This window comes from Corvus cornix, chromosome 2 (assembly GCF_000738735.6).
Source record: "Corvus cornix cornix isolate S_Up_H32 chromosome 2, ASM73873v5, whole genome shotgun sequence".
NCBI lineage: Eukaryota > Metazoa > Chordata > Aves > Passeriformes > Corvidae > Corvus > Corvus cornix.
In genome coordinates this window covers 129,414,528-129,440,789 of record NC_046333.1, presented here as the reverse complement: position 1 = coordinate 129,440,789, position 26,262 = coordinate 129,414,528, and the positions used below count along the sequence as shown (strand labels likewise).

Sequence of the window (26,262 nt, the reverse complement as noted above, 5' to 3'; positions counted from 1 at the left end):
ATAGACAGAACCACATCTTGAGTTTGATTTGCATGGTTGCTTGCCAGCTAACCAGCTAGGTTTCTTCCTGTGACATGTCAGTTGGTAGAATAGTAATTTCCAATTACTTTCATTTTGAGGAAGGCAAGTAATGGTACTTAATCTTCAGACACCAGCAGAAACAGAATCCTTTCATTTATGCTGCCTTAAAGGTTTTGCTTCAAACCACTCTTGAGAGTCTGTAAAAGCTCCAAAGGTAAAAATACTACCTAAATTTAAGGTATCGACCTGCATCTCTCTGTAGAGCCACAAGAGGAATTATATACTCTTTCCTCAGATAACTTCTATATTGTCTCAGAAGGAGCTTTGTGGATGCTGCTGAGTAACTTGCTTTTTCTTGAAGGAATACAGAAAATGATGCCTTGATTTCATCCTGACAGCAGCAGATATGATTGCATGGTTTTGTCTGGGGCATTGGTTCAAGACAGTCTTGAAATAATGAGTGTCTATTGCTAATCACCAGGAATGCTTAATAGTTTTGTCACAAGTGTTTTTCTTTTTGGAGGCCGTAAGTGTTTTTGCTGTCTTGCCACACTAGATATAGAATAGATGCCCTGATGAATTACCCAGTGGGGATTCTGTTGCAGAAATTGATGATTACTGAATCAAAATGGTTTCTTTTTTTTTTTTTTTTGTTTGTTTTGGGGTTTTTTATTTGGTTTTTTGGGGGGTTTTTGTTTGTTTGTTTGTTTTGGTTTTGGTTTTTTTTGTCTCCTTTAGTCATTACAGTAAAGCTGCTGGGTTTTAAATATGTCTGCTTACAAGTGTGGGTATGTGCACATTGTTGAATGCAATTGCTGGCTTTTGGAGGGCTTTTTGCCAGAAAATAATATGATGATGCAGATGTTCTGATATTGTTCTTGAAAACAGCTGATGGTGGATCTGATGCTGAAAGCTGATAAGCAGCTAGCATATATCATCATCTTCTGATCCAAACTGGTTCCTTTGGGAGTCAGCTCTACTGTTTCAGTGTGTTGTAATTAAATTGAGTGCTGTTAAGGTGTCAGAAATTACTTTATAACACAGGATAATGGACTTAAGTAGACTTATTTGCACATTGCAAATCATAGTTTAGCAAATTACCCTTAAAGGCTATATATTAAGAAACAAAACAAGTCCCCCAATATTCAGTAGGAAAAGAAAAAGGAAAAAAATTGGTCTGATTTCTGACTCAGTCCTTAAGATATTTTTGCATTAATGCCTTTCTGGACTTAATAGATGGTAGAATAATGCCTGTTGTTTCTGAATAACAGTCATTATTATTATTAAACATGCTTTGCTTGAAAGAAGAAGGTAATTATTTTTTTGTTTTACTTAGGGTTGGACGTGTGGTGGGAAATCTCTGTCAACCAGACCTTTAGCAGTTGGAAAAATACTTCTAATACATGCAACAGATAACTTCTCTATCTAGCTCTTAGAAGGTTTTGAGCAACGTTAATCCCCAGAAAAGCTTGTGTGAGTTGTGAATACTCAGCATCTTGTAGAATTAGACTGTATTTATGAGAAGGCTAATGTTGTTAGGAAAATAATAGATTTACATTCATAGTGAGAGCTGTTTGTAAATCAGCAGGTGTTTTCTAAAATATCAGAAAATGGCAAAATGTTTACTGATGTGATTTCTCTCTGAAAAACAAACCTGTTTAAAAATACTTGAACATTCAAACTTCAAATGCTTAAAGCTGATTTGCTTTTCTTCAGCCATCTCTTGTCTTTCTTTCCTGTGTTTTGAATTCACAGGCTCTTAATTTTCAGTCTTGAGGACCTTATTTTGCATTCTGAAGAGCACAGTAACAGGAAAAGAAAAAGAAAATAATTTTCTTTCAAACCATATATTTCAATAGGCAGTTTATTTCTGTGAATAGATAAGAAAAGTTCAGGTGATACCAGAAAATATGTGCTTTAATTTTGTATGCCTATGCACATACTTTCATACAGAATACTAGATCACATTTCTCTTCAGTAATACAAAACCTGCTTGAGACTGAATTAATAAATGATGCAAAGCAGTATTAAAATTCTCGATGTCTTTTGAATCATACATACAGCTTCAAGCAATTTGTTAGTCATAAAAGCCAAGGAATGTCATTAGAATAATATATATTTTAAAAAATCAAAAATCCTGCAAGCTAATTTGCCTGTGTGCCATTTTCTTACTCTGATTTAAAATTAAATCCTGCCCCTACCCTATAAATGGCTGTTGAACTGTGTACATCTTCTCTGAAAAGATTTCCAGTGTGGTGAAAAAAGGAATTAAGTTCAAAGATCTTTAATCCAGTTTCCTCTGTTTTATTTGATTACTTGGAAAATCTTTCCCTTTGCTGGTGTCCCCCAGTTCTTCATTCATCAATAGTACTGAGGGGGAAATTTGTGCTGTGCTGTTTATACATAATTTAAAACTATTGTGCTAGCTTTAAACCCAAAGTCTTCCTTCATCTATCATTTATCTCATGATGTTATCTTTTGTACTCGGTACCCTTCAGTAAGCACAGCCTGACACGTCTTGTGGCCTTTACCTTCTGCGATAAAAAAGATTGAAAAGATGCTTGGCACCACCTGGTGAAGATGAGGCAGCCCTGGAGAACTGTGCTTCGGGAGCAGGTGACTGATGGTACGAAATGTGCCAGTCTGGGGACACAGCTGAGGGGTTGTAGTGGGGGAGGGGAGGGGAAGAAAGGGGAGGGGAGGGAGGGGAAGAAAAAAAAAAAGAGCAGGAACATTAATACATCTTCCTGAGGTTTGATGGGACATACACTGCCTACTGTTCCATCTGGTGCTTATGATAGCATGGCATATTAGCATGCTGCAAGTTCATAATGTATTCAGGGCGAGAAAACACCACTTGCATACCAATTGAGGCGTCCTCTTTCTCAGAGCTGCTTTTGAATTTCAATGATGTTTATGCCTCCTAAGCCGTGACTGAACGGAGCATTTCCGCTTGTGGAGAAATAACAGCAGTGAAGGGACTCTGGCTCATGTGGCTTTTCTTTCCTCTCTTTTTATTTTTCTCCTTTTTTTCCCAGTTCTTTTCTTCCTGCTCTCTCCTTCCAATTTGTTTTGTTTGGGGAAGCCTGAAGACGGCTTGAGGTTTTTGGACTAGCTAATTACAGAGCTTCTGTTAATATTACATTAAATTCTTTTTAAGGTTGTAGTCTATTGTCTTTTTGCTTATCTCAAAATGCTTAAATGTCTTTTTATGACATTTTGATGAAATTACTCTAAAAGCAGTGTCATGAAACATTTAGAAAATAGCACATTGCAATTCTGCTTTATATTCAGATTTCCTGTATTACTAAATCAAAGAACAAACAATACCCCAAATTCCACATTTCATGGTAAATTATTTTTGCCCTGTGTCTTCAAAGACTTGATTTTCACTTCAAGTGTGCTACATAATAGGAGAAGCATCTGAAGTGGAGCAGGTATGTAAGCCTTTGTGGGAGTGAGGTCTTTTTATCGATTCCTTGCAGGAAATGTACTGATATGTTCATTTTATTTCTCCCTACCCTGTCCTCTTTGAAACTCTGCTGAGATTGACACTTGACTGGAGACAATCTCAAAACTCTGCCATAGACACTCTTGACTGCACATTTTGTTTCTGAACTTGTCAAAGATTGTGATCTCTTTATGGCTCAGCGCTGCGAATCACTCTGCAGCCCTCCTTCCAGTGGGTTTTCAAAGTGTGAAGTTTACACACAGGGTAGGGTATTTGATGTGGGATTTTCAAGTGTCTGGAGTAATACACGAGTGAGTCTTACTGGCTTTGTTGATGACTGAGCTTCTAAACTGCTTCATGTGTTTTGAAAGTCCTACCCCAAAAAGGAGACTAAACTTGCTGCTTGTCGTGGTTTAATCCCAACTGGCAACCAAGTCCCACACAGCTGCTTGCTTGCTCCCCACCAGCGGGATGAGGGGAAGAGAATTGAAAGGATAAAATTGAGAATATTTGTGGGTTGAGATAAGAACAGTTTAATAATTGAAATAAAATAGTAATAATAATTGTAATAATAATAATAGCAATAATAATAGTGATAATTGTAATAAAAGGTAAAATAGCAGAGAGAAATAAAACCCAAGAAACTCAATTGATACAATTGCTCACCACCAACTGGCTGATACCCAGCTAGTCCCCAAGCAGCAGCCTCCCAGCCAACCTTCCTCCCAGTTTTATTGCTAAGCATGACATCACATGGTGTGGGATGTCTCTTGGGTCAATTGGGGTCAGCTGTCCCAGCTGTGTCGTTCCCCTGCCCCCCAGCTCCTTGTGCATCCCCAGCCTGCTCACTGCTGGGAGGGGTGAGAAGCAGAAAGGTCCTGACTCTGTGTAAGCCCCACTCAGCCGTAGCTAAAACATTCCTGTGTTACCTACACTTGTTTCCAGCACAAATCCAAAACACAGCCCTACATTAGCTGCTAAGAAGAAAATTAGCTCTACCCCAGCACACTGCTTGAACAGGGAAGAATATTAAAACAGCATCTCTAGTACAAACCCACTTAATTAATGCATTTCGTATCTAGTCCTCTACCTGCACAGCTGGACTCTTGCTGCTGCTGACTGTGGTTTGAGGCTTTAGCTTAATCTTTAATGCATATGCCTGTCATGCTAATACAACTTTAATAAAAATGTACTAGGTAGCACTTTGAACTCCTTCGCTCTAATTTAGTATTAATCCATTTGATTACTAGAAAAGAAAAGATCTTGCTCTAATTCTGATCCATTCTTTCAAATACATACAGCCATGGCTTTTATAAATATATATTTTCAGACATTAATTTTACTATTCTTGCATAGATAAGAAACAAAAAATGCAATACTCATAGTGACAAAGAATAAATTTACTTCCTTTGTTTTACTATCTGTTGTCTGATGGCTTAAGAACATGCTTTGTTTACTGATAGTGCAGTTAGACCTAGATATTAAAGCCTTAGCTTAAATGGTAATTCCCCCCCCCGCCCCCTTAATATATTCAGGAAGACTAATGTTACTGAATAGGAATGTGGAGGAGATAGTGTGGGTTATTCAAGCAAGTTTAGTCAGCACTTACAAGGTTCTTGAAATGTTTCTTGATGTCCTACAGAACTGTTAACATCTGCATGGCTTGTGAGAAGAGCCACATTTATTGCAGCTGTATGCTAGCTAGAATGCAAAAGAAAAAGGGGGGATCAGAGTTAAGAATGAAGCAGCTGGCTTTTCGTACAGAGATTTATAATTTTACTCTCATTACAGACTGACAGTAAACTACTTGGACTCTTTCGAATCTGCTTCTTTGAGATGGCAGGTTGAAGGCTTGGGAATTTAGCTGCCAGTAGATGCAGTCCAACAAAATATACACAGTTTAAAAGAAAACAAAGCTTTTACATAAATAATCACAAATGGAAGTTCAGCCTTTTGAGGAGCTGTTTGTTCCAGTATGACATAACATGATGTAGAGCATGTGTTTAAAGTGTACATTTGAGATGGTTTTAAAAAAAAAAAAAAAAGACAAAGATTGTTTTAAATATTAGAGGGGAGCAATAGACAGAAGGCTGCTGGTTCCCTGCAGAACCAATGAGTCCGTACAGCTTCCTGTCCCTGTTCTTGCAAGGGTTCGGGGTTTCTGGAGGAAAGGTCCCACAATCCCACGTCTGGCTGAACAATGTAATAGTATCTCAGTGTGTTTGTTTTACCTCTTCTTCTCTCTTTTTGTGCTAGAAGAGAAAGTGAGAGAAGAACAAGCAGTACCAGAGTCCCATTTTCTATTTCACTCCTTCCTGTAAAAAAATCACATACATGTTTCCAGAATCAAGGGTGTTTGTCCAAGTTTGGTACCCTCCTTGCCCATTTATTTCTCAATTGTTGAGATAGATTTAAACATAAGCTAGGTCAATATTTGTTAGTTGTCAATATCTTTCTTCAGTTTCAGTTAAGATCAAAGTTTTTTTTATAGTTTTGTTTTCTTATTTATTTGATATGAATGAAAACTGATAATGTCTTTTGTTTCCTCTGGTTAATGTAGCTTGGGATGCTTCTTCTTGCCTTTTTTCCCTGCACATTTTAAGTGAATCTATTCTGGTTTTGCTCAGTTAATTTCTTTACAACCTGCCCAAGTCTTTCACAGTCGGAGTGCCAGAATCTGTTTTTGTGTCTCCTGCTGTTTCTTAACAACCTCAGCAACTGAGGAGGCTGCATGTCTATACTCCTGTTCTTTATTACTCTCCTTAAATGGTGCTTCTGAATAGTTTTCTCATATTTTCTGAACCAAACCTATTGCTTGTTCATTTGTTGCAATAGCGCAGTTACCCATCAAGAAACAGGGCCAAGAAGGACCACTGAGGTGCAGAACATCCTGTTGTCATTTTAAGGAGTTCATTGGGGTATCTTTATCTACTCACAAGTTTCTGCTGTCCGTACTGTGTTCTACAGCAGATAACCTGATAACTCTGATAACCTGCTATGACTTTTATCTCTCCTGTCTAGCCTTAGACTTTTCACTGTTACACTCATCATTATTTATTGTAGTATGGGGCATTATAAGAGCTCTAACGTATGATTGCTGCCTCCTTTCCATTCTCCTGACACCAGAGCACAGACAAAAGCAAATTTTTTAGCATCTGATTCATCAGTGTTCACCACCTCATACCTTCTTTTAGTTTCTGAAAGTTTATTTCTGCTTGGTGTTTTGGAAACACATTTTATCTTAATTTTGTGCAGATTGTTGGCACTGAACAGAATTGTGTGCAAACCCAAGTAACTCTGTAAGTCAGGGCTCATAATCACCTTTGAAAATGACCTGTTAAGTTTCTAATAGGTCATTTGTATGCACAGTTACTGAAGCTACTTGCAATAATTATGGAAAAGATAATGGCTAGGAACTCATTTGGGGACAGTTATTCTTGTTAACTGTTTAGTATTTCATCCAGGTATACCTATTTCCCCATTTTTAAATTTTCCTTTCATAATTGCAGAGTTTGCCATGGATAGTTGTTGCAGTTCAGCAGTTCTCCATTTCTTCATATCCAAGCAGTTTAAAGCTTACCAGACAAGTACTGATATGTTTTACATCTTCTATTCCAAGAAGACCATAAAGAAATAGGTTTTCACAGGAGATGCCCATGTGGTCACTCTCTATGCTTTTGAATTGTACCTGTCCTTGGGATTTAGCTTTCTTAACACATATGTGGTGCTGAAAGGATGTTTATAAAGATCTGTGTGAGCCTTTATTTCTTACCTGCTTGCCATTTGATCTCTCTGATTGATTATAGGTGTGAGGGAAATACCAGGTTTTGTTTGGTTCTCTGTGTTTTGGTGCAAAAAAGAAATGGTGTTAAATTGTGTTGGGGTATGTTCAAGTTCATGCCATCATCACATGGCTATAGTTGTGTGTGCACAATCCAGGTTTCTATGCCTAGATATAGTGTGAGTTGTAGGCATGACATCGCCTATTGTGTTGCTTGCTGCAATTCCACTTTTGGAATATTTCACATAGGAAGCTATCCCCAAAGCAGGGGAAGGTGAGGGGGAGGTGTAATTGGGGGCAGGGGGGTAGCATCTAACTTGTTTGGCTGGGGTGAGAGATGACAATAGGAGGCAGTGAAAAAGGTCTTTTGTTGCAACCAGGGCACTCTATTTGCTCTTTTGAGAAAGAAATTACTATAGCTGAATTTTAGAGACAACTACTTAATATTCTGTTGGTACCGTGGGCACAGAATAGTACATACTGATGTGTACACACACACAGAGTACCACAGGCTCTCCTTTATATCACGTGGCTGAAGATACTGGAAAGAACTTTTCTTAAAGCGTCTCCCTTTGGCTTCCTGAGCACCTTGCCGTTTGAGTATTCGGTCGGGGCAGGGTTTTTTCCCGGTGGCGCGGCACAATGCCGGCTCCCTCTAGTGGTCTCACTCGCCCGTGGACGTTCCCGGCGGCGCCTGGGCTCTGCCCGGGGTTCCCGGTGCTCCCGCGGTGCGTCCGGCCAGAGGCGCCCTCTGCCCCGCCGCAGGGTTTCCGTCCTGCTGGGGAATAGTCTTCCTTTTCTCATAAAAATGGCCTCTCTACTGGTTAATCCATCACTCAGGGACACAAAATATATATGCCCAAGTAGGCCCAAAGCCAAATGTAGGGTGTTTCCATAGCACAGAGAGAGTTAAATCTACATTTCATAGATTTTTTTCATGTACAAGGAAATGTAACCGTATCAGAAAGGGTTAAGTGCATCCACGTTGAACATTCAGAGTTCAAATGCATCAGACTTCTTTACCTTGTCAATATTTTGGTTGCACTCATATCATTGAGTGGTTTCTCTTTTGTGTCTGACTTCTCGCCCTGCAGTTTCCCCTCCATTTAACACTCCCTTCAGAGTAATTGAAGGATCTTCCCCTCTTCCAGTTTTCTAAGTCTGAATGTTTAAAAAAGAAACATAAAAAAAAATCACAGTAAGTATTTTTATACACGATACCAAGTAAGTAAAACTTGGTCACATATGTGTAGAAGTGTGTGTGCACATACACACACGGGCACACACATACATGTATGTACAGAAGAAAGCCATGGAAGCTGCACTGATGCACAAAGGTCAATATTGCTGTGTTGAAGTAGGGGATTTAGGTGGTTTGATGAAAATGATGTTCTATAAATATAAAAACATTTTTAATATATTTGTTGAGGAAAAAAAATCCCAAAACTTTTAATTTGAATCTACTGGGCTTGAAATGAACTATGTATTGTACAACTGTCATCAGTCATGGCAATGCTATGATACCTGAAATTGTTTTAAAAATTTGCATATATTTTCTGTGGTTTCTCTAATAATTGCTGATTTTTCTTTCAGTTCAGGCTTCAGCTGATATTTAAAACTCAAAACATTGGGATGATGCTTCAAAAGAAGGAAGTTTTAAGCTTTATTATGCAAGACTAAGACTGCTGTGATGCTTTAAGGTCTAGAAACATTGCGTGTAATTGTATACCCCATGGGTGGTCTCATTACTTTACCTAAAGCTGATTTCAGTGTCTATAGTTAAGCACGTATTTCTGAGTGTTTCTGGGGCTGGAGGCTGCCTGCAAGGCTAACCCAGCATCTCTCTTTCTGAGTGAGATCCCCTGATTGCTGCGCCAATATGAATTTGTGTGAATTCACTGGCTTCAGAAAGGGGTTGAATCTGGTTTTATACTTGTTAGTCTTAAACGACATTTATAAATTCCTTCCTTTCCCTCTTCCTTTATTTGCGTATACTATTTCACATTCACTTTTAAGAGTGCATGTGATATGTTAGGCCAGATGATTCAAACCATAGTTTTGGATTTGCTAATGGTAGTATTTGCGTTGCTTGGGAGCTTATTTGTCAGTAAGTACTATTGCCTCATCTAAGAAGATACTGGGGTCCTTATTTCTTGTGAAGTTTTTGAGGCTCTCTTTCCCCCTTCTCACCTCCCCACTGCTGCACTCAGGTGTGATCCAGTGCCCAAAATAAGAGACAGTTGGTGTGACATGCAGCACTGAGGAAGAGCTGACTCGTAACTAATAATGAGTATTTTCTCACACTCTGTCTAGACAGTCAGTCATGTAAATACAAGATGTCTTTAATGGCATCATCTGATGATGTGAAATGAAGGTCTTCCAAAGTGTGTATTTCTACAAATGCTGAAGTACTGATGAGTATAATAAGTTGCACTATAGAAGATTGTCAGTGTATAATACTGAGATGGAGGAAAGCCTATAGTTTCACTTTTATCTTTCTGGTAGTGGCAGTAGGTAACAATGCCAGCACCTGCACAAGGGTTTCTGGGGGGAAATATGCTTCATTATATATTTTTGTTGGTTGATGAATACCTGTCTTGAGGGGCTGAAAGAAGCCAAAGAGTTACTATGCCTGGTCACTGAGGACCACCGGTTGTTGTGTACAGCAGCCACACTGTGAGAGCAGTCTGAATGCTTCTGGTTCTCATGAGGCAAAGAACCTAGATCTATATGGGGATGTTTATGCCTGATTTAGCAGCCACAGAGATTAAAAAATTAGAGACTCTAACTCTTTAGTGATTATATGGGACATTTAGTCTGCTAATTTAGCTGTCTGTGTAAAATAGTAGGTATAAGCAGACTTCCTCAGACTGTTCTGGTACTTGGTGAAGAGGGAGTTTGGCTTCCTCTGCTTTCAGTATTATGGGTAAGGTCTTGCTCCCCAGACCTGCACATCTAGTCTAATGTTACAGACTTTTCACTGTTTGAAATATCACTTGGAGGAACTGAGTTTTTGGATTGGTAAAATGGTGCAGTCTGGTAGAGCAGGGGTTTAGGACCTTGATCCACAAGGTGGGGGGTAGCCTGTCGCAGGCTGGCCAGCACCACTCCACATCTTACAGGGTCTTGACTTGTCCATGACAAATTACACATTTTAAAATCAAGCCAAAAAAAAAGCCAGAAGTATACCCATTATCTTTTTGGTAGTCCCTGTGTCATCTTTTCAGATGTATAACCATGGAAAATATCACCTCCTACACCCACATTTGATTCTTTTTGAGCCTAAAGGACTTCTGGCATGTTATATAAATATAAGCAATGCCTCTTAAAAGTACAGCTGTAGTATCTTTTTTCTTTTTGGCAGAGGAATTGATCGCCTAAAGTTTCCCTGAATTTAAATAAATTGCTTTAGATTACTTAGTGTAGTCTATATTGGAGACTTCAGTTCCAGCTAAATCTAATGAAATATGGTATCAGTATTCTCTTAGGACTTTTCTAAAATGAGTACAGCTATTCTTTACACTTTGTATGAGGGCATTAAAAATAAAGAAGTTTATCATTATTTTGCTTCAGACTTCTAGCTTTGTGTAACAAACAGTGGTTTCAAACTGAGAATATGTTTAGACTGGTTATTAGGAAGAAGTTCCTTACTGTGAGGATGATTAGGCATTGGAACAGGTTGCCCAGAGAATCTGTGGGTGTCTCATCCTTGAAAGTGTTCAAGGCCAGGTTGCATGAGGCTCTGAGCAACCTGGTTTAGTGAAAGGTGTGCCTGTCCATGGAAGGGGGGCTAGAACAGGATGATCTTGAAGGTCCCCTTCCAACCCAAGCCTTTCTACGATTCTGTGATTTACTGTTAATTTAGGACTGGACAAACTTTGGATTAAAAACATAAATATGTTTCTGGAGACCAAATTATGAAATTTCAGTTGATGCTGGGAGAGAAAATCTTCTTACTTCTGGTGGGCAGGTGCTGTGTGGGGTTGAGTATATAAGAGCATGCAAACAATACCAGTTTGATTCTGATGGCATTTGTGTTTCTTAGATATCAGTCTAAGACAGTAGTTTGTCAAATAGCATGTAATCCTGGCAAGGATTCCAGGACATTCCAGGGACAGAAAGTGCAGAAAGGAAACGAGTTACTGGTCCAGGAAGCCTTTGGGAAAGTGCATCTGAAAGCGTGCTGGAGATTCCCTCTGTACAAGTAAAGGGATGGACTGTTAATGTAGAGAGGTGGTCTCCTCTGCAGCTTGTTGGGGAGGCTGGGGCATGAGTTTGGCCAGTGGTTGCTCTGGCTGTTCTTCAGTTGTTCATGCCAGAGGCAGAGAGTGCCACTTTGTCAATTCACTTGAGCCTCAGTGTTCAGTGAACTGGGTTTGGAATAGCAGTAATACTTCCTGTGACATGAAACACAAGAGTACCACTCAAAACACACAGTTCTTAGTTGGATAGCTTGTCAACAAAAAGAAAAGATCTAGGAAACAGCATAAACAGGAAAATAGTATTTCAATACTGATTATGGGACTGTTTGCTTATTAACTGCATTAGTTCATACACAGAGGAATTCTCATGATGTTTGGTGGGATATTTAGAAGAAATCCACATTGTTTTCAGCTTCATTACAGCCGAACTGTTGTGTATTCAGCCATGACAAAGGAACTTGTAGACTTTGTTTTCTGGGGGCTTATGGAAACTCAGGGCAGCTGCCACAGTTTGGCCCTTATTTTGCTTGTCTGTTCTTGCTAAGTTTCATAAACCATTGTGGTGGTAGCAGGTCTAGATTTAGAATGTATTCTTCTTCCCTGCATTCAAGCAATTATACATGGTAAAATTTGCAAAGCCAGAAAGGGTGAAGGAGAAAAGAGGCGTTTAAAAAAAGGTGCAATTCTGACATGAGTCAGTTTTTATTAAATAACTGAAAGTGAATTTATGATAGTTTTGAAACTGTCAAAACATGTCAGATTGTTAAATGAGAGGGAAAAGTTTATTTTTCTACTTTCCCCCCCTCTTTAAAAAGGAAATTATATGGTAAGACAAGTTCATTTCTTTCAGGAGAAAATAATATGTCCAAGCAAAGCAAGCCACAACATTTTTTTCTTAATTCTGAGATTGAACTCATGCATTGCTTATTTTATAATATGTGTAATTATCTGGCCTTCAGCTGCTAAGCCATGAGTGTGGGACCAAGTTTATTTGCCAGTCAGAACCTCTCACTGTAGAGAACGGAAATCAAAGAGAATGCTTCTGCATTTGTGGTTCATTGTCATGATGTTAGGACCAGTCAAGGTACCACTGAGGACAAAGAACATGGCATAAAGCATTTTCACTATTTACCTGCTTTACATCATCCAGAAGCTCTACCAAAACCGGGAGACAGTAGCACAAAAATCCCTTTCAGCTTTTGGGAGACAGAGGAGATTGTATTATGCTCAAGGCTTTTTTTAGCACAGCTGAAGAAAACTCTTATAACTTGGCCTCAGATAACTTCAGTGAACTCCCAGGATACAGAATTTCTTCTAGCTATTGCATATTAAATGAGCATAAATGGGTAAATTGAGTGTGCTTTCATTTATTCTGAAGAATAGCTGGTGATAGGAATTGTTCAACTATCTGAGCAGAGGAGAATGAAGATAAGACTGCAGCAAAATTGTGATATTGCTCTTGCAAAAGGGTGATCTTCACTATGTGAGCTTCATACCCAGCATGCTAAAGAAGCAGCGAAATGTTATGTCATCTGAAAACTTTGCTGTGCTTATCCATCAGTCACTTTGCACACACTCTCTGATTCCTGGTGGATAAATCTTGCAGAGGTAATGTTCTCTGACAAAAGACGGAGTCTGAGCTGATTTCTGATACTGCATTCCTGCAAATCACCTGGGAAGTAAAAGTTATCTACTGGGGAACTGGAAACCCAGTGATGTTTCCTTTCTAGGCTAATAATGTGACTGGATCTGGTGCTGACAGATAGTTAATGTCTGTATTATGCCTGTTTGAGATCATTGTGTACAGCACAGAAACATCCATTGGGTTTAGGTCCTTATTTATTTATCAAGAAGTCAAAAGGGCCAAGAGGTGAATGGAATGAAGACTGTGCCAGTCTCAAACAAATCCCAGGCATGCTTGGCAGAGAGAGGGTCTGCAGTGATGTTGTCTAAATGTCATATTTTATGGCTGCATTGTATGACTTGCAGGTTTCCCCAGGGGTTCAGTGCATGGAGCGGATAGGATTTATCAGATGTATCAGGCTTATACCGTTCATTCTCAAACGAGTTCTTTTCAACCAAGGCAACCTTGTAATATTGTTCTGCTCAGTGTACCAGCAGGTTTCAGGGTCAGGAGTTGTGTTGTTGACAAACACTGCCTATTACTAATGGTGCTGTGTGGCTTGGCCACATTTGAAGGAGGACAAGTTCTTACTGACTGCAGGATGATAGCATTATGGATGGAAGAACTATGGAGTTTGTCCTCTTGGGTTGGACTTGTGGTTGTCTGTCTTCAGGTTCATCACCTTGAACTTATCCACAGTTTGCAAATTCCCTGCCACCCCTCTCAAAATAATCAAAACTAGTCCAATGCATCTAAGAAACCATCAGTATTAAATCCTCCAGATTTAGGTCTCGATTCGTGTAACTTGGGTGGTGGAGGCAGGTTCTAATCCATTGTGTCATATGTAGGGTTTGCTCTTTTGTGGGTTTAAAGGAAACAAGACAATGGACTCTTTTAATTTAGCAAGTTTTATTTTTATTTTTTAAATGTTGGCACCAAAGTAGAAAGTACTGTACAATCAATATAAAGCATCTTTTAAGAATCTTTCATGCTTGAGTGTACATCTGGAACTGTTTGCACTAACTAAAAGTAAAATAAATGCCACAGTGTATTATACCACAATTTTTTTTCATTTAAAAAAGGAAATTGAAAACATACCACTCCTAGAAATGCTTGACATTGAATTGGCTATTAAAATGGTATCAGTAAAGTATTTATATATTCCATATTTTGTTCCATACATCAGCTTTCCTTGATGCGTTAGACTTGGAAGTATGCCACGTGAGCTGAAATGTTGCCATTTATGAAAGACCGCCTTGTTTTAAAAATGGACTAAATCTTGTAGGGTACAGGAAGTAAAGTAAATGAGTTTGAATGCAGGCACATCTCTCGTTGCCCTGGCTCCAGCATGTTTTGTCTCTTCCTTGTTTGGTTCAGAAGCTGACTGTGCTTACGGTAAATATCAGTGTTCACCTAAACGGCTAAATATAGTGATAAAAATAGCCTCTACCATAAAAACTGAATGAATGACAAGAACAGTATAGTTCCATGAACCAAGAAATCCACAGAAGAAATATCATAAATTTAAAGCTGGTTTTACAACATTCTTTAATTATAAATGAAGCTAAATACTTCTGTGGTTAAATCACAGTTCTTCACTCTATGCCATAAAGGAGATTCAAGAATGTGTATTTCAAAATATTTTACTTGGTTTTGTTTTTAAATAAAAAATATAATCCAAAGCAAATGCAATAGATCTCTGCATACTTGAAACATGTTTTCTGAATTTATTCTAAGTCTCTCATTGCTCCAGAGGGTTGTGTGTATGGATTAGGACTAGACCGTTATTTCACCATCTTTCTGCATCCTGAACTGATTGCAGTGAACACTACAGAATGAGTTGCAGATGTCTCCTTTTCCTTCCAGTTTGGAGGACCTCTGTTTCAGTCCCATTTGATCTGGTCTGGGCTAAGGAGTACAGGTCTGTCATTGTTTAAAGGGATTCAGTGAAAGGAATTGTTGCACCTGAAAGTTACTCCCTCTGTATACACAGGCTATACTCTTAAATGTGTGATGTTGTGGGATGCTGCCTGTATGAAACTTTCAGGTGTGTCCCTCCTAATTCAGGAATATTGTTTGAAATGTCCGTCTGAAGAAAAAGATAGTCGGAACTAGTTTTGCAAGTGGGGAGTTTGGTTTAACTCAGGAACATAAACATGTTTTTGAATTCAAGAAATAGTGCAATTTTAAGACATGGTGAAAGTTCTTCCAAATTTCAGGCAAAATTCAATGTATATGTCTCTGTATTGTAAAACTGGAGCAAATGTATGTGAAATCTTACCCAGACAGGTTTTGATACGTTAAAATTAGAGTTTGTCCTCTTGAGGGATTCTTTCTTCCCCTACCAAGACCTCATTACCTCTGAATGTATGAATAGCAGAATATCCACTGAGAGTTTGTATGAAGAATGTCCATACATAAAAAGCCTTGTGAAATAACATCTCTTGAAGGAAATTACCTTACGAATATGATTTAAATACTATTTTGTCTTTAGCTTTCATATCATCAGGCTATTTTTCAACCGTTATAGTAAAAAGCGTTGGTTGTTAGGTTTATTGTTTTTATTAATTAAGAAATAAATAATGATTTGTAGAAGCTGGAGTTACAGGCTTATGTGTCAGACACCAAAAGCTTTAGGAGTTCAGATCACAAGAACTGTTAATTCTTTTATCAGTGGTGTCTCTGCTTTGTACTCCATCGCCACTTCATCCCCTGAGTGATTTGTGTCTTACAGCTGCTGAGGTTCTCTGGGGCTGTGGGTGGTGGGACAGTGGTGGGTGCAGAGCTGCTGTAGGCAGATGCTCCCAGTCCCATCACTCCCTCAGAGTTCAGGGAGCTGTATGAAAATGTAAGGAACAGGTAAACAGTAGCAGTAAGAGCAGAATGGCTCCCACAGGGGTTTTGTTTATTAAAGAGGGTGGAATAGAGAGCTGTAAAGGCTGTTCTCCTGGGTGGTGTGATGCTGGCTTCCAAGCATGTGGAAGAGCTTTGCATTTTGCATGTACTTCTTCAAAAGCCCTTTTCCCCTGCTCCCATGGAGAATCTCTGTTCTGACAAAGTAATCTTGTGCTCTGGTAAGAAATGTTTTGGGGTATGCTTGAAAGGAGCCTTAATATCTCCCTAAAGAAGGCAGAACTAGGGAACTTACAGTCAGTCAGAGAGAAATCTGCACACCTGCAATCATACAGTAGGAGAGTAAGGTTTAGGGTTTTGCAAGGGAGAGAGAGAGGTAAAGAAAAGGTAAGTGGTATGTAAAGGGTGTTTGTGTTTACTCCTAAGAGGTCCTAAGAAAGATAATTGGGAAAATCAAACCTAATGTTACTAGATTTAGATGAGAAGTACAGGGGTCTGTGGATAAGTTCAGCAATCTGCAAACTGGGTGGCAAACTCTTGGAGGTAGTAAAAACCATTTGGATCATGGTAGAGTGGCAACCTGAAATTCCAGGGCAAAATCAACACACTATTTCCCACTACCGTGTTCAATTTAAGTAGCAAAGCATCTCCAGCTTTTTGGGGAAGTCTCCCCCCTCTGATCTGAGTGCATTTCTGATCAAACCTGAGCTTCGAAATGCAGTGAAGGGAAGGGAGGGAGCAGGAGCTGTGCGGTTGGTTACAGCTCAGGATCGCTTTTAGTTATCACCAGCTGAATTGGAGGATACAGGCTGTGCCTGCTTGCTGCGAGCAGCAGTCTGTTAGAGGAGCTCGATTTCTCTCACTCCTTCTTCCACCCACCTCCATCTCCTCTGTGCCTGTGTCTGCGCTCCCACATGCTTCAAATCTGTGTACCTGGACTGCCTTCCTTAACAGTTCAATGTGAGTGTTAGCAGAATGAAAACCAGATGGACCAGCAGTTCCCACTGTTATCTCCCCACCAGCTCTGGCAAGCCTCCCTTTCTCTCTCCTTTCTTGGCATGGGAGAAATATTTGCCTTTATTTAGGAGGGCTTGGGCTCACTGCTGTGCCTCTTTCCCTCTGTTGCAACATGAGCTGAAAGCTATTTATTCCCTTGTTGCTGAGGTTGGTTGAGGTGAGTGCAAGATGAATTTGGCTATTAAGGAAGCAATTAACATTTCAAGATGAGTTTTCATAGTTCTTTATATGAAATTAATGGCTTATTGAAGATAGGGATTTAACTGTTTTTGTATAGTGATATGGAAAAGAAATACCTATAGAATTTGTTTAGAAACCTGTTTTTGTTTTCGAGCATGTAATAATTTACTGTTGCTTGATTTGCAAATCATACCTGTAGCAGCCTTGATATTTCAGGTAATCATTGTGGATATTCTTCTCTCCACAGCTGAGGTTTACTAACCTTAGATCAAAACTACAGATCCTATAAAATTGTATCTCTATTCTCCTCATCCTGTTCTGGGGGTGTTTCACTGCTCATCTTCCCCAAACTTGTCTCTAAATTCTATATGAAATGACTCCCTTTCCCTGAGAGCTGAAACATTGCCTGTAGGCATTTCAGCAAAGGTTGAAGATGGCTTCTATAATTGCAGTACCTGACACGCTGCACCTCTGGGACTTACTTGCTCAGTTTCTTCAGTTTCAGACAGATAAAGATTGGTATCTGTTATGTGTTGTTAATTTTTTGGGGGGGTGGGGGCTGTTTTGGATTTTTCCCTCCCCCCCTCCTTTTTTTTTTGGTAACTTTCTCGTATTTAAGTTTTCCAATAATTAAGTGTTTTGAGGCTCTTTTAAACATGCATGTTCTTTGTTAAATGTGTGCATTGCATTTAATTTCTATTATTGTCTCTCAGAGCAAATTTCAGATACGATTTTTTCATTGAAGTTTGTATGTTGTTCGTAAGAACAAGGAATTGTGTCACAAGGTGAAGTGACAGAATTTATAGAATGTGACATGTCTTGAATTAAAACCACAGACTTCTGTGCTTGCCCATTAGCAGCAATACTTACTTGCCTTACAAAATAGTTTTGTGGAGCTCAGGAAGACTTGTGTAGGGCAGTGTACAAATAAATAGCCCTGACTCCCCAAAGAACGGATGGAAGAATTTCACTTCTGCCCATTAAAAGCTAAACTTCACTGTACTCATCTTTTTTCAAGATGGCTCGCTAAACTCCTGTTATAAGTGAGAAAGCTTTAATTTTGCCTTCAGGTGGTAAATTTTGCTGTGTTTTGCCCATTCTTAATAAATGAAACATAAGGGCTTGGATGGTTTTTAAAAAAAAAATTGAGGTAGTGTCATTCAAAAAGATGTTGGAAAAAAGTACACTTCTGTAGCTTTTATATCATGTGTGTTGTGTCTTTAGATCTTTAGTTGAAAGAGAACTGATGTTTTCTTCCTGGTTTTGCCTTACGTTTGTTTTGTTTTCTTGGGGAGATATGTTCCTGCTTATCTTGCAGGTTTTAAACATTAAAAGTTGTTCTTAATATGTGAATGTTCAAACTTACATGCTTATTTGAAAAGAATTGTATGTGTATGAGATGATTGACATTTTGGCATGTTCTGTTTATTTTTCTGGTGAATATGAGAATATCCAGGGGCACTGTGGTAAAGTGATCCAGGAGGTATGTGTATTTAACATAAGATTACAAAGAGAAGCAATGGAGAGGGCAGCAGGTGATACAAAGAAGAGACATGAAGAGAGCTGGCTTCAACCAATATTCCACCCAATATCTCACCTGTACTAAAGAGCTTCAGGTTTTAGTTCTGGAAGAGATGTCATAAGGGGATTTATTATCTTCCTGTCTCTTCATCTATTTTTTCCTCCTGGCTAACATGAGGGCCTTGAAGGGAGGTGGCATTATTGCAGCTCCTGGAGTGCTTGGGAGGTAGCATCTGCACATGCTAGAAATAAAACCAAAAGATAATGCAGCACTGCTACAAATGAAGTCTTACCATCTGTGTTGCACCTTCTTAAGTAAGGTTTAGGTGATGCAATTTGGGAAGAGCACACTGGAGTAGATAATCAGGTGTAATCTCTCACAGCAGATGCTGAAATGGTTCACTTCTTGCATTAGCTTTTAAGTTTTTGTCAGAGGGGGTGTGCTTGGGGAAATAAACCAGTGTGTTCCTGTGGTGTGTGTTGCAGATCGCACTGAGAAGCATTCCACAATGCCAGACTCACCTGTGGATGTGAAGACACAATCCAGGCTGACGCCTCCAACCATGCCACCTCCTCCCACTACCCAAGGAGCTCCAAGAACCAGTTCATTTACGCCCACAACGTGTAATTAGTCTTATTTTCTTCCTTTTCTTCCTTCTATTCTGTATGTAAGAAACCAAAATAGGTGAAGGGAAATGTGCATGACGTGGCAGGAGCAGCATTTGGTTTTATAGCAATAAAGTAATTAAGCAAAACAAAGTTCACAACAGGTTAATGCATCTTTAAGGTATTAAGGCATTCAGCTCAGAGTTGTGTTGTTATTTCATTGACCACTTGGTCACCCTGTCAAAGAACAGCGAGCACTGGTTTCCCAGGTACTTAATGCTCAGATTAGCCCTCTTGTGAGAAGGACAGAAAACCTTCTTCTCTTACATGCCATTATGCTGTTTAAAGGATCCCATTCCCTTTTGTGTAGAAACTTCAGGGAGTTTGTTTGTTTGTTTTTTGTTTTTAAAGTGGAGATAATTCATAATGAAAAAAATACTAATCTTCCTTCTGCTTATGTTTCAGTGAAGAATTCTGATTTCAGTGCTATATAACGTCTAGTTAATATTGATATAAAACCAAAATTAAAGTCCTTTCATAGTTTTTATCTAGAGGTTTCTAGTCTGTTACCATGTCCCTAAATCACTTAGGGCTGCATCTCTGTCTCAGGTTATTGATGTAAACATATAACAAATCTACTAGTCTTGATGTATGCTGCATTCATATCAGCATAACTGAGATTTGAATCTGGCACGTTGTCTGGACTATTCTTTTCACAGCCATGAAATGATCCACATTTCTCATACGAAGATTTAGCTGCAAATTTTTTGGTCTCTTTTATACTGCCTTGTAATAGTATAAACATGAGAATGTGTTTACATTTCACGTTTTAAATAAAACATTTCTAGAACAGTAGAATACATATGCCTAAACAGAATGAAGGCAGCATCTTCTATTTGTCTTGCCTATGTCTGTTTTAGTCCCTTTCTGTCTGTTAAATACCTTATTTAAAATTCACCTCTATGCAGAAGGCCAGCTGGAGGCCTTTGTACTACTTATCCCAGGGAACCCCGTCCTGACAATTTATGTTGTACTTAAACATTGAGGAGGGTTTGTGCCAGCTATTCACATAAACTCACATTTAACCCAGTGACCCTGATCCTGCAAAGATTTGTCTGTTTTGCTTAACTCCAGCACCTGAATCATCCTGGATGGAGTTTCACTCTGGAGCTGCTTCAGTCTGAAGTTAAATTGTTTCTAGGTTTTTACAGATCAAGCTTTCCAGTGTGATGCCCTTGCCACAGCTCAGGATGATCTTTGGCAATCATAAAAGGAATATGACAATGTTCTTTAATCACACTTACAGTCCTCAGTGTACTCACAAGATTTCTAGATGTTTATTTGATTGAATTCAGCACTTCGGAAGGTGTGTGAACCACAGCTTGATTTTTGGGGCTCCTTATTTGAAGACTAAAAGTCTAAAAAACCCTGATTTTAATTGCTTTTTACCCTGTCAGATTTTGGAGTTTGGCCTTAGCTGTTCCAGCTTGTACAATGAACAGTCACTTTTGTCAGAGTGTCTGTTACATTGATTATTACTACAGCAGGAATGCCTGCAGGCCAGAAAGATCAGACTTGTTTTCTGGTCTAGAATATATTTGTTTTCTTTGTTTGAGATGACTAAAAATTCTTGACATATTTTAGTTTGAAATTTTAAATGCTGAATTCTTTTGGAATAGTAACATGGTTTTGTTTCAGAAATTATGTACAACTCTGCCAATTGGCAAATTCAGATATTTGAAAAATATTGCAGATATAAGGAAAGCACTGAAATCATGGGACTATTTCTATATTTCTTTTGTTGTGGGAGAAGTCTTTACCTGCCTTTCTTCTCCCTATATCTATCCTAGGTAATGAACTCCACATTTGTCTGCTTTCTTGATCATAGCCCCAGCACCCGCTGCCTAGAGCAGCCCATTACTGGTGACAGAGTTGTTGGGTGGTGTCAGGGTAGATCAGCAGGACATGTCGGTATTCTTCCCAATCCTTATTTACTAAGCTCCTGGTATGATGACTTTCGGCTTTGTGAGTTCCTTGCAATCACAACGTATTTGTTTACTCAGCTACCTCACTCCGCTGCAGCACTCAGAGCGTGGTCTGGAGCCGCACAGGGGGCTGAACTTGCTGAGGCCAGCTTCTTTCTATTTCTGCATTTTCCAATTCTTGTTCTCACTAGCCCACGCAGCCAGGATAGGCAATCAAAAACTAGGATGAAACACAAGCAGAGGCTAGATAACAATTCACATAGCTTTTTCTGTAGTCCCTCTGGAAGGCGGTGACTAGACCAGCAAAAACTCCTTCAAAGATTTGTGGCAGTGATTTAAATATGGTAATAGGATAGTGATTTATATCTAGTAGTAGGTGTCCACCCTGAAAAAGGACTTCCTGGCCAAAGATGAGGACGATCTGTGAAGAAAATGACACGAGATTGGGATGTTTGGCTTCAGAGAGGCTGGTCACTGAGAAACATTGAAAGTTTTTAAAAGTTGCTAACTTGCCTTGGTTGTGCTTTTAAATAGGAAACACGTTAAACTAATACTCCTATGCATTTTTGATTGCAGACAAGTTCCTGATTTTTGATGGTTTTTTGGGATGGGTTCTGAGTGACTTTCAAAAAAGAAATTAGCAAATTTCTCCAGGGCAGTGGCCAGCTGAGTGCAGCTGCTGCTGGGTACAGTCACATGCTGTGTGCCCACACCTGTCAGTGTGCTGGCACACTTGTATTTCTAGGGAGCCATCCTTTTTCTTGCTGTCATTTTAGCAAATCAGACTCAGCCTCAACCATGTGTGTTTTGAGTGTTGCTGTTCCAGCTAACCTGAGTGGAAGAGGATGTCCTCAATTTGATTCTCTGCTCTGTTCTAGAGTGTGGATAAGAATCAAACTGAAATTGCTGCCAAAACCTCTCTGTTGTCTTCAGTATGTCTGCATGGATCTCATTGCCATACATTTTGAATGCTTAGTACTTCAGATAGTTATTCTCACAGCAACCTTGCAGCAGGAGGGAAATGCTTTCTTATCCTTTTTAGAGATAAGGTGCTGGCACGTGAAAGCAGAGAGATTTGCTCATGGTCTCTGAGAAGTCTTCTGAAGTCTAGTTTCATGCCCTTGCTTCAAGGCTTCAGGCCACAGGGAGCATTGGCAGCATTTATACCTGCGCAGACAACTTTGTGTGCTCCATATGTTAGCAGCTAGGAAATCTGTATTGGAAAAAATAACCTTCTCATTGGGTGGTGTAAGGTTAAAACGTGAAAGTCCTGTTTTATAAACACAGCTGTCAGTTGTGTGTACAAAACACAAGTAAAAATATTCAGAGATAAACTGAGGCTTCATGAAATATGTCTGCACATTTTTTTCTACCCCAAAGAGCAATTTTTTTTTGGTCTTCAATCATACATGCACTCATGCTTTTTCTCTCTCCATTTCCCTCTCCCTCTTCTTAAAATCCTCTTACAAAAGGCTGGTATTCAAATGATGCTTTTCAGGTCCCAGGAGCATTTTGAAGGGGCTGTGTGAGAGGCAGCTGCTGTTATTTCCAATCCTTACAATGTTCAGCACCAGCTACTGGGAAATAGATATAAACTGCAGACTGTCGCTCTGTCTAAAGGCTAATTATCTTTGATTGTGCAACTTAATTAATTTTGAGGTCAAGTGCAGAAAACATAAGCTGATGGATTTTCGCCTCTGTCTCCTTTTCCTCTCTCTCTCTCCCCCAACCCCAATCTTTATTTTATCCTCCTGTTTCTTTTTCTTTCAGTAACCAATGGCACTAGCCATTCACCAACAGCGTTAAATGGAGCTCCATCTCCTCCTAATGGCTTTAGCAATGGGCCATCCTCTTCCTCTTCCTCCTCTCTGGCTAACCAGCAGTTACCGCCAGCTTGTGGAGCTAGGCAGCTCAGCAAACTGAAGAGATTTCTTACAACTTTACAGCAGTTTGGCAATGACATTTCACCAGAGATTGGGGAGAGAGTGCGTACCCTTGTGCTAGGACTTGTGGTAAGCAAGTATTTTTCCTGTTCTTTTCCCTCTTCCTTGCTTGATATGTTTTTTTAAAAAAGAGTGGGTCACATGCACTGCCTTCATCATACTTTAGGGATACCAAACATGCAAGAGTGAAGTTCTGGCTCTTGCTGACAGAGCTAACACGAGTAGCCTTACTAGCTTCCCACAAGCAACTATTCCCTAACAGGTGTAGCCTTGACTATTTTTGCCAGTATAATATTATGATGTAATGGTGTGAGAGGGTTTTCATTCTATACTGGCAGTACCCCTTATGTAGACATACCTTGAATCATGTAATGTAGTAAAATATGGTTTGACTTTCCTAGTTTAGTTGGATGGGGAAAGGAGAGAGCCCTACATATATAGTGCCAGTGGTTAAAAGGATGAGCTGAGTGTGTTTGGACTGCAGTTACTCAGTACAAAACCTTTTCTTGGTATCTTTGAACCAAACAATTATGAACCCAGTGAGGCGCTGCTGCTACTTAAGTCACTATTGATAAGGTTTTTGCTGTGATGGTATAGCTGAATGAAAATTTCAGCTCTTTCTTACCTGTATCTGTCAAGTTGGGCTGCCCTTTTACGTGCAAGCTGTGAATCTGGCCCAGGATTCTTTTTACTCCCAGTAAAGTCCTCTCTCTGCCAGACATTGTTGTGTCCCATGTATTTCCTTCAGCAATAATTGGATGTACTGGGGAAGATGCTATTGTAGTGCTCTAATTTGCATCTGTTCTGAGCAGCTGCAATTGCCACTGATTTCATTTGGAGCAGAGACTGACAGCACTCTTTAGCACTAAGGCTGAGGGGTGACTTTGCAGTCTTTGCTTGTATCTTCACAAATCCCTACCTGACAGCAGTGGATGCCCTTTGAATTGAGTCTGTGTCAAAGGAAGTTTAATGTAGGCAGTATAAAATCAGTAAGTCTTGTTCTCCATTTGCTTCCATATTCAAAATAATTGTTTAATGGGGTTTTGTTTGTCACATGGGTCTCTTTGGAAGGGGAAACTAGTAAAGAAGGTGAAGGTGTCTTTGGGAACATCTACATTCCACTGATTTTCAGATCAAAACTGCTTTCCCACTGCTAATTACAGTTGATTTCTAAATTCATCTGAGGTCTTCGGAGCAAACTAGGATCTTTTCCTTGGGAAAATCCACATATCATGCTATTCCCTTGGTCAACCCTGACCGTGTGTGGAATTCATTATGACCTCATCTGTAAAGTAATGACTTTCCTGCATAGCCTAGAACATAGTAAACAGCGCTCTTTCAAAAGAAAACAGTAGAAAAATGTGAAATTAAAAAAGGATTTTGAAAACAGCAGCTTTAACTGATTCTTAAAATGTAAAAGCCTTTGCATGCTTTACACATGAGAGCTTAAACTGTACTCTAAGTAACAGGCATTGAATATCTGAGATCCTTGTGCTTTCCTTTGTGTGTTTTAATAAGGTAATCATTTAATATGCAGCATGCTTTTCTTTATTCTTACCAATATCAAGTTATTAAGCAATTTCAGAGTTCTTCAGTTACTGTTTCTCTTGCTAAGTGTTTTCATTATTTTGTCACCAAGACAGAATTTCTTTTTCTCAACAGAATTCTACTTTGACAATTGAAGAATTTCATTCCAAACTGCAAGAAGCTACTAACTTCCCACTGCGACCTTTTGTCATCCCATTTTTAAAGGTATTGCACAGTTCAGTGATCTGGAAAGTATTTCAAACCATTTTGTTGCTAGGTCACAGATGTGTGTTACAGTTTTTCTTTTTAAGAGATTCAGGGAAATGAATAACGTGTAAGGGCTACTTTCCATAGCTTAGTGGATGTAACTGCATCTGAGTGTATGGTTTGGGATAATTTCTGGCTGCTCACAGGAACTGTCAGTTCCCTAACTATAATTGCTGTTGTTTATTTTATATTTTTCATTTGTAGGTATAAAAGCTTTTACAAACAAAGTCTTGAGACTTGGTCATAAATATAATAAAATCACGTGCTTGTAACAAGCTGGAGTTTTGCAAACTGCATGTTTCAGAGTAAGGGGATGTCAGGAATTCCTGCTGTCAGCCCATTTCTAAAGTGCTGCTAATCATTAGCACATGATGAGATTGTGACACTGCCATCCAAGGAAAAGACATTTCTTCTGATTCCAGCCTCTAGTGTAAACATGGTGTCCTAAGAATAGTGGTGACTGTGTCCACTGATTTATGCTTGTTCACCTTTTAATAGAAATTAAAGATAAAATCTCATCCAAAAGCTAATTAATAAAATACACACGTGATGTGCAAAATAGAAAGCAGGGAAGCAATATCTTCTTTGAAGTCAGGAAGTTACTCTGCCTCTCACCTGCCAGTAACTGCCTTCTCTGAATTGCTATGATCTGTGAGCAGTCATTGTTGCCTTCTCAGATCATGTTGTATTCTGTTTTGGTTTTGCTGTGGAGATGAATTTTCCCAGAGATAAGGTATTTATTGTTCCCATATGTTTTTTTCCATTGTCAATGTGTGGGTGGACATTTCATTATTTTAGTCTGCCTGTATAAGTTTTCCTAGCTATTCTGTTGTCCTGAAGCACTGGTATCCTCGGTGGGTTTGCTTTCATGTTTTCCCCCTCCTTGGCTGGCTGTGTCATATGGGCTCTATGCAGATAGCATAGCTGTTACCTTGGTATGCTGCCAGATGCTTTCCTTTTGGAATTGAATATGCTCTTCTACTCGCAGTTGTACCAACTCTGATATTCCTGCTTAAAACCATTATGGTTTATTTTCATGGCATCTAGTTTGTTTTCCTTTTAAAAGCCACTTCGGAATTACTTGACTTTGGTGCCAGGAGCTTGTTAGAATCTGTCACTAAAGAATTTATCAGTCAGCTTGCAAGCCCTCTGACCAGGGGAGCGCTGCGTGCTATGGACTCACATCCTTGCCCTTCTAAATATGAATCCCATAAATCTGACATGGGAAGGAGAGAGCTGCATATCAAGTCATTATTCGTACTGTTTGTTTTCATCTTTTCTTCC

General features: G+C 39.3%; 1 protein-coding gene across 9 annotated transcripts in view; it reads left to right on the top strand.

Annotated features, from left to right (window-relative positions):
- Positions 1 to 26,262, top strand: part of RUNX1T1 (RUNX1 partner transcriptional co-repressor 1) — a 114,759-nt gene that overhangs the window by 44,435 nt on the left and 44,062 nt on the right. For 7 of the 9 annotated variants that reach the window (XM_039548915.1, XM_039548916.1, XM_010404986.4 and 4 more), the window contains 3 exons: positions 19,137 to 19,274; positions 23,012 to 23,253; positions 24,847 to 24,936. In XM_039548915.1, the coding sequence (XP_039404849.1) occupies positions 19,137 to 19,274; positions 23,012 to 23,253; positions 24,847 to 24,936 (470 nt within the window). Of the gene's footprint in view, positions 1 to 2,519; positions 2,648 to 19,136; positions 19,275 to 23,011; positions 23,254 to 24,846; positions 24,937 to 26,262 lie in introns of those variants that run through there. The other 2 variants (XM_019289279.3, XM_020584085.2) reach the window with 2 other exon arrangements.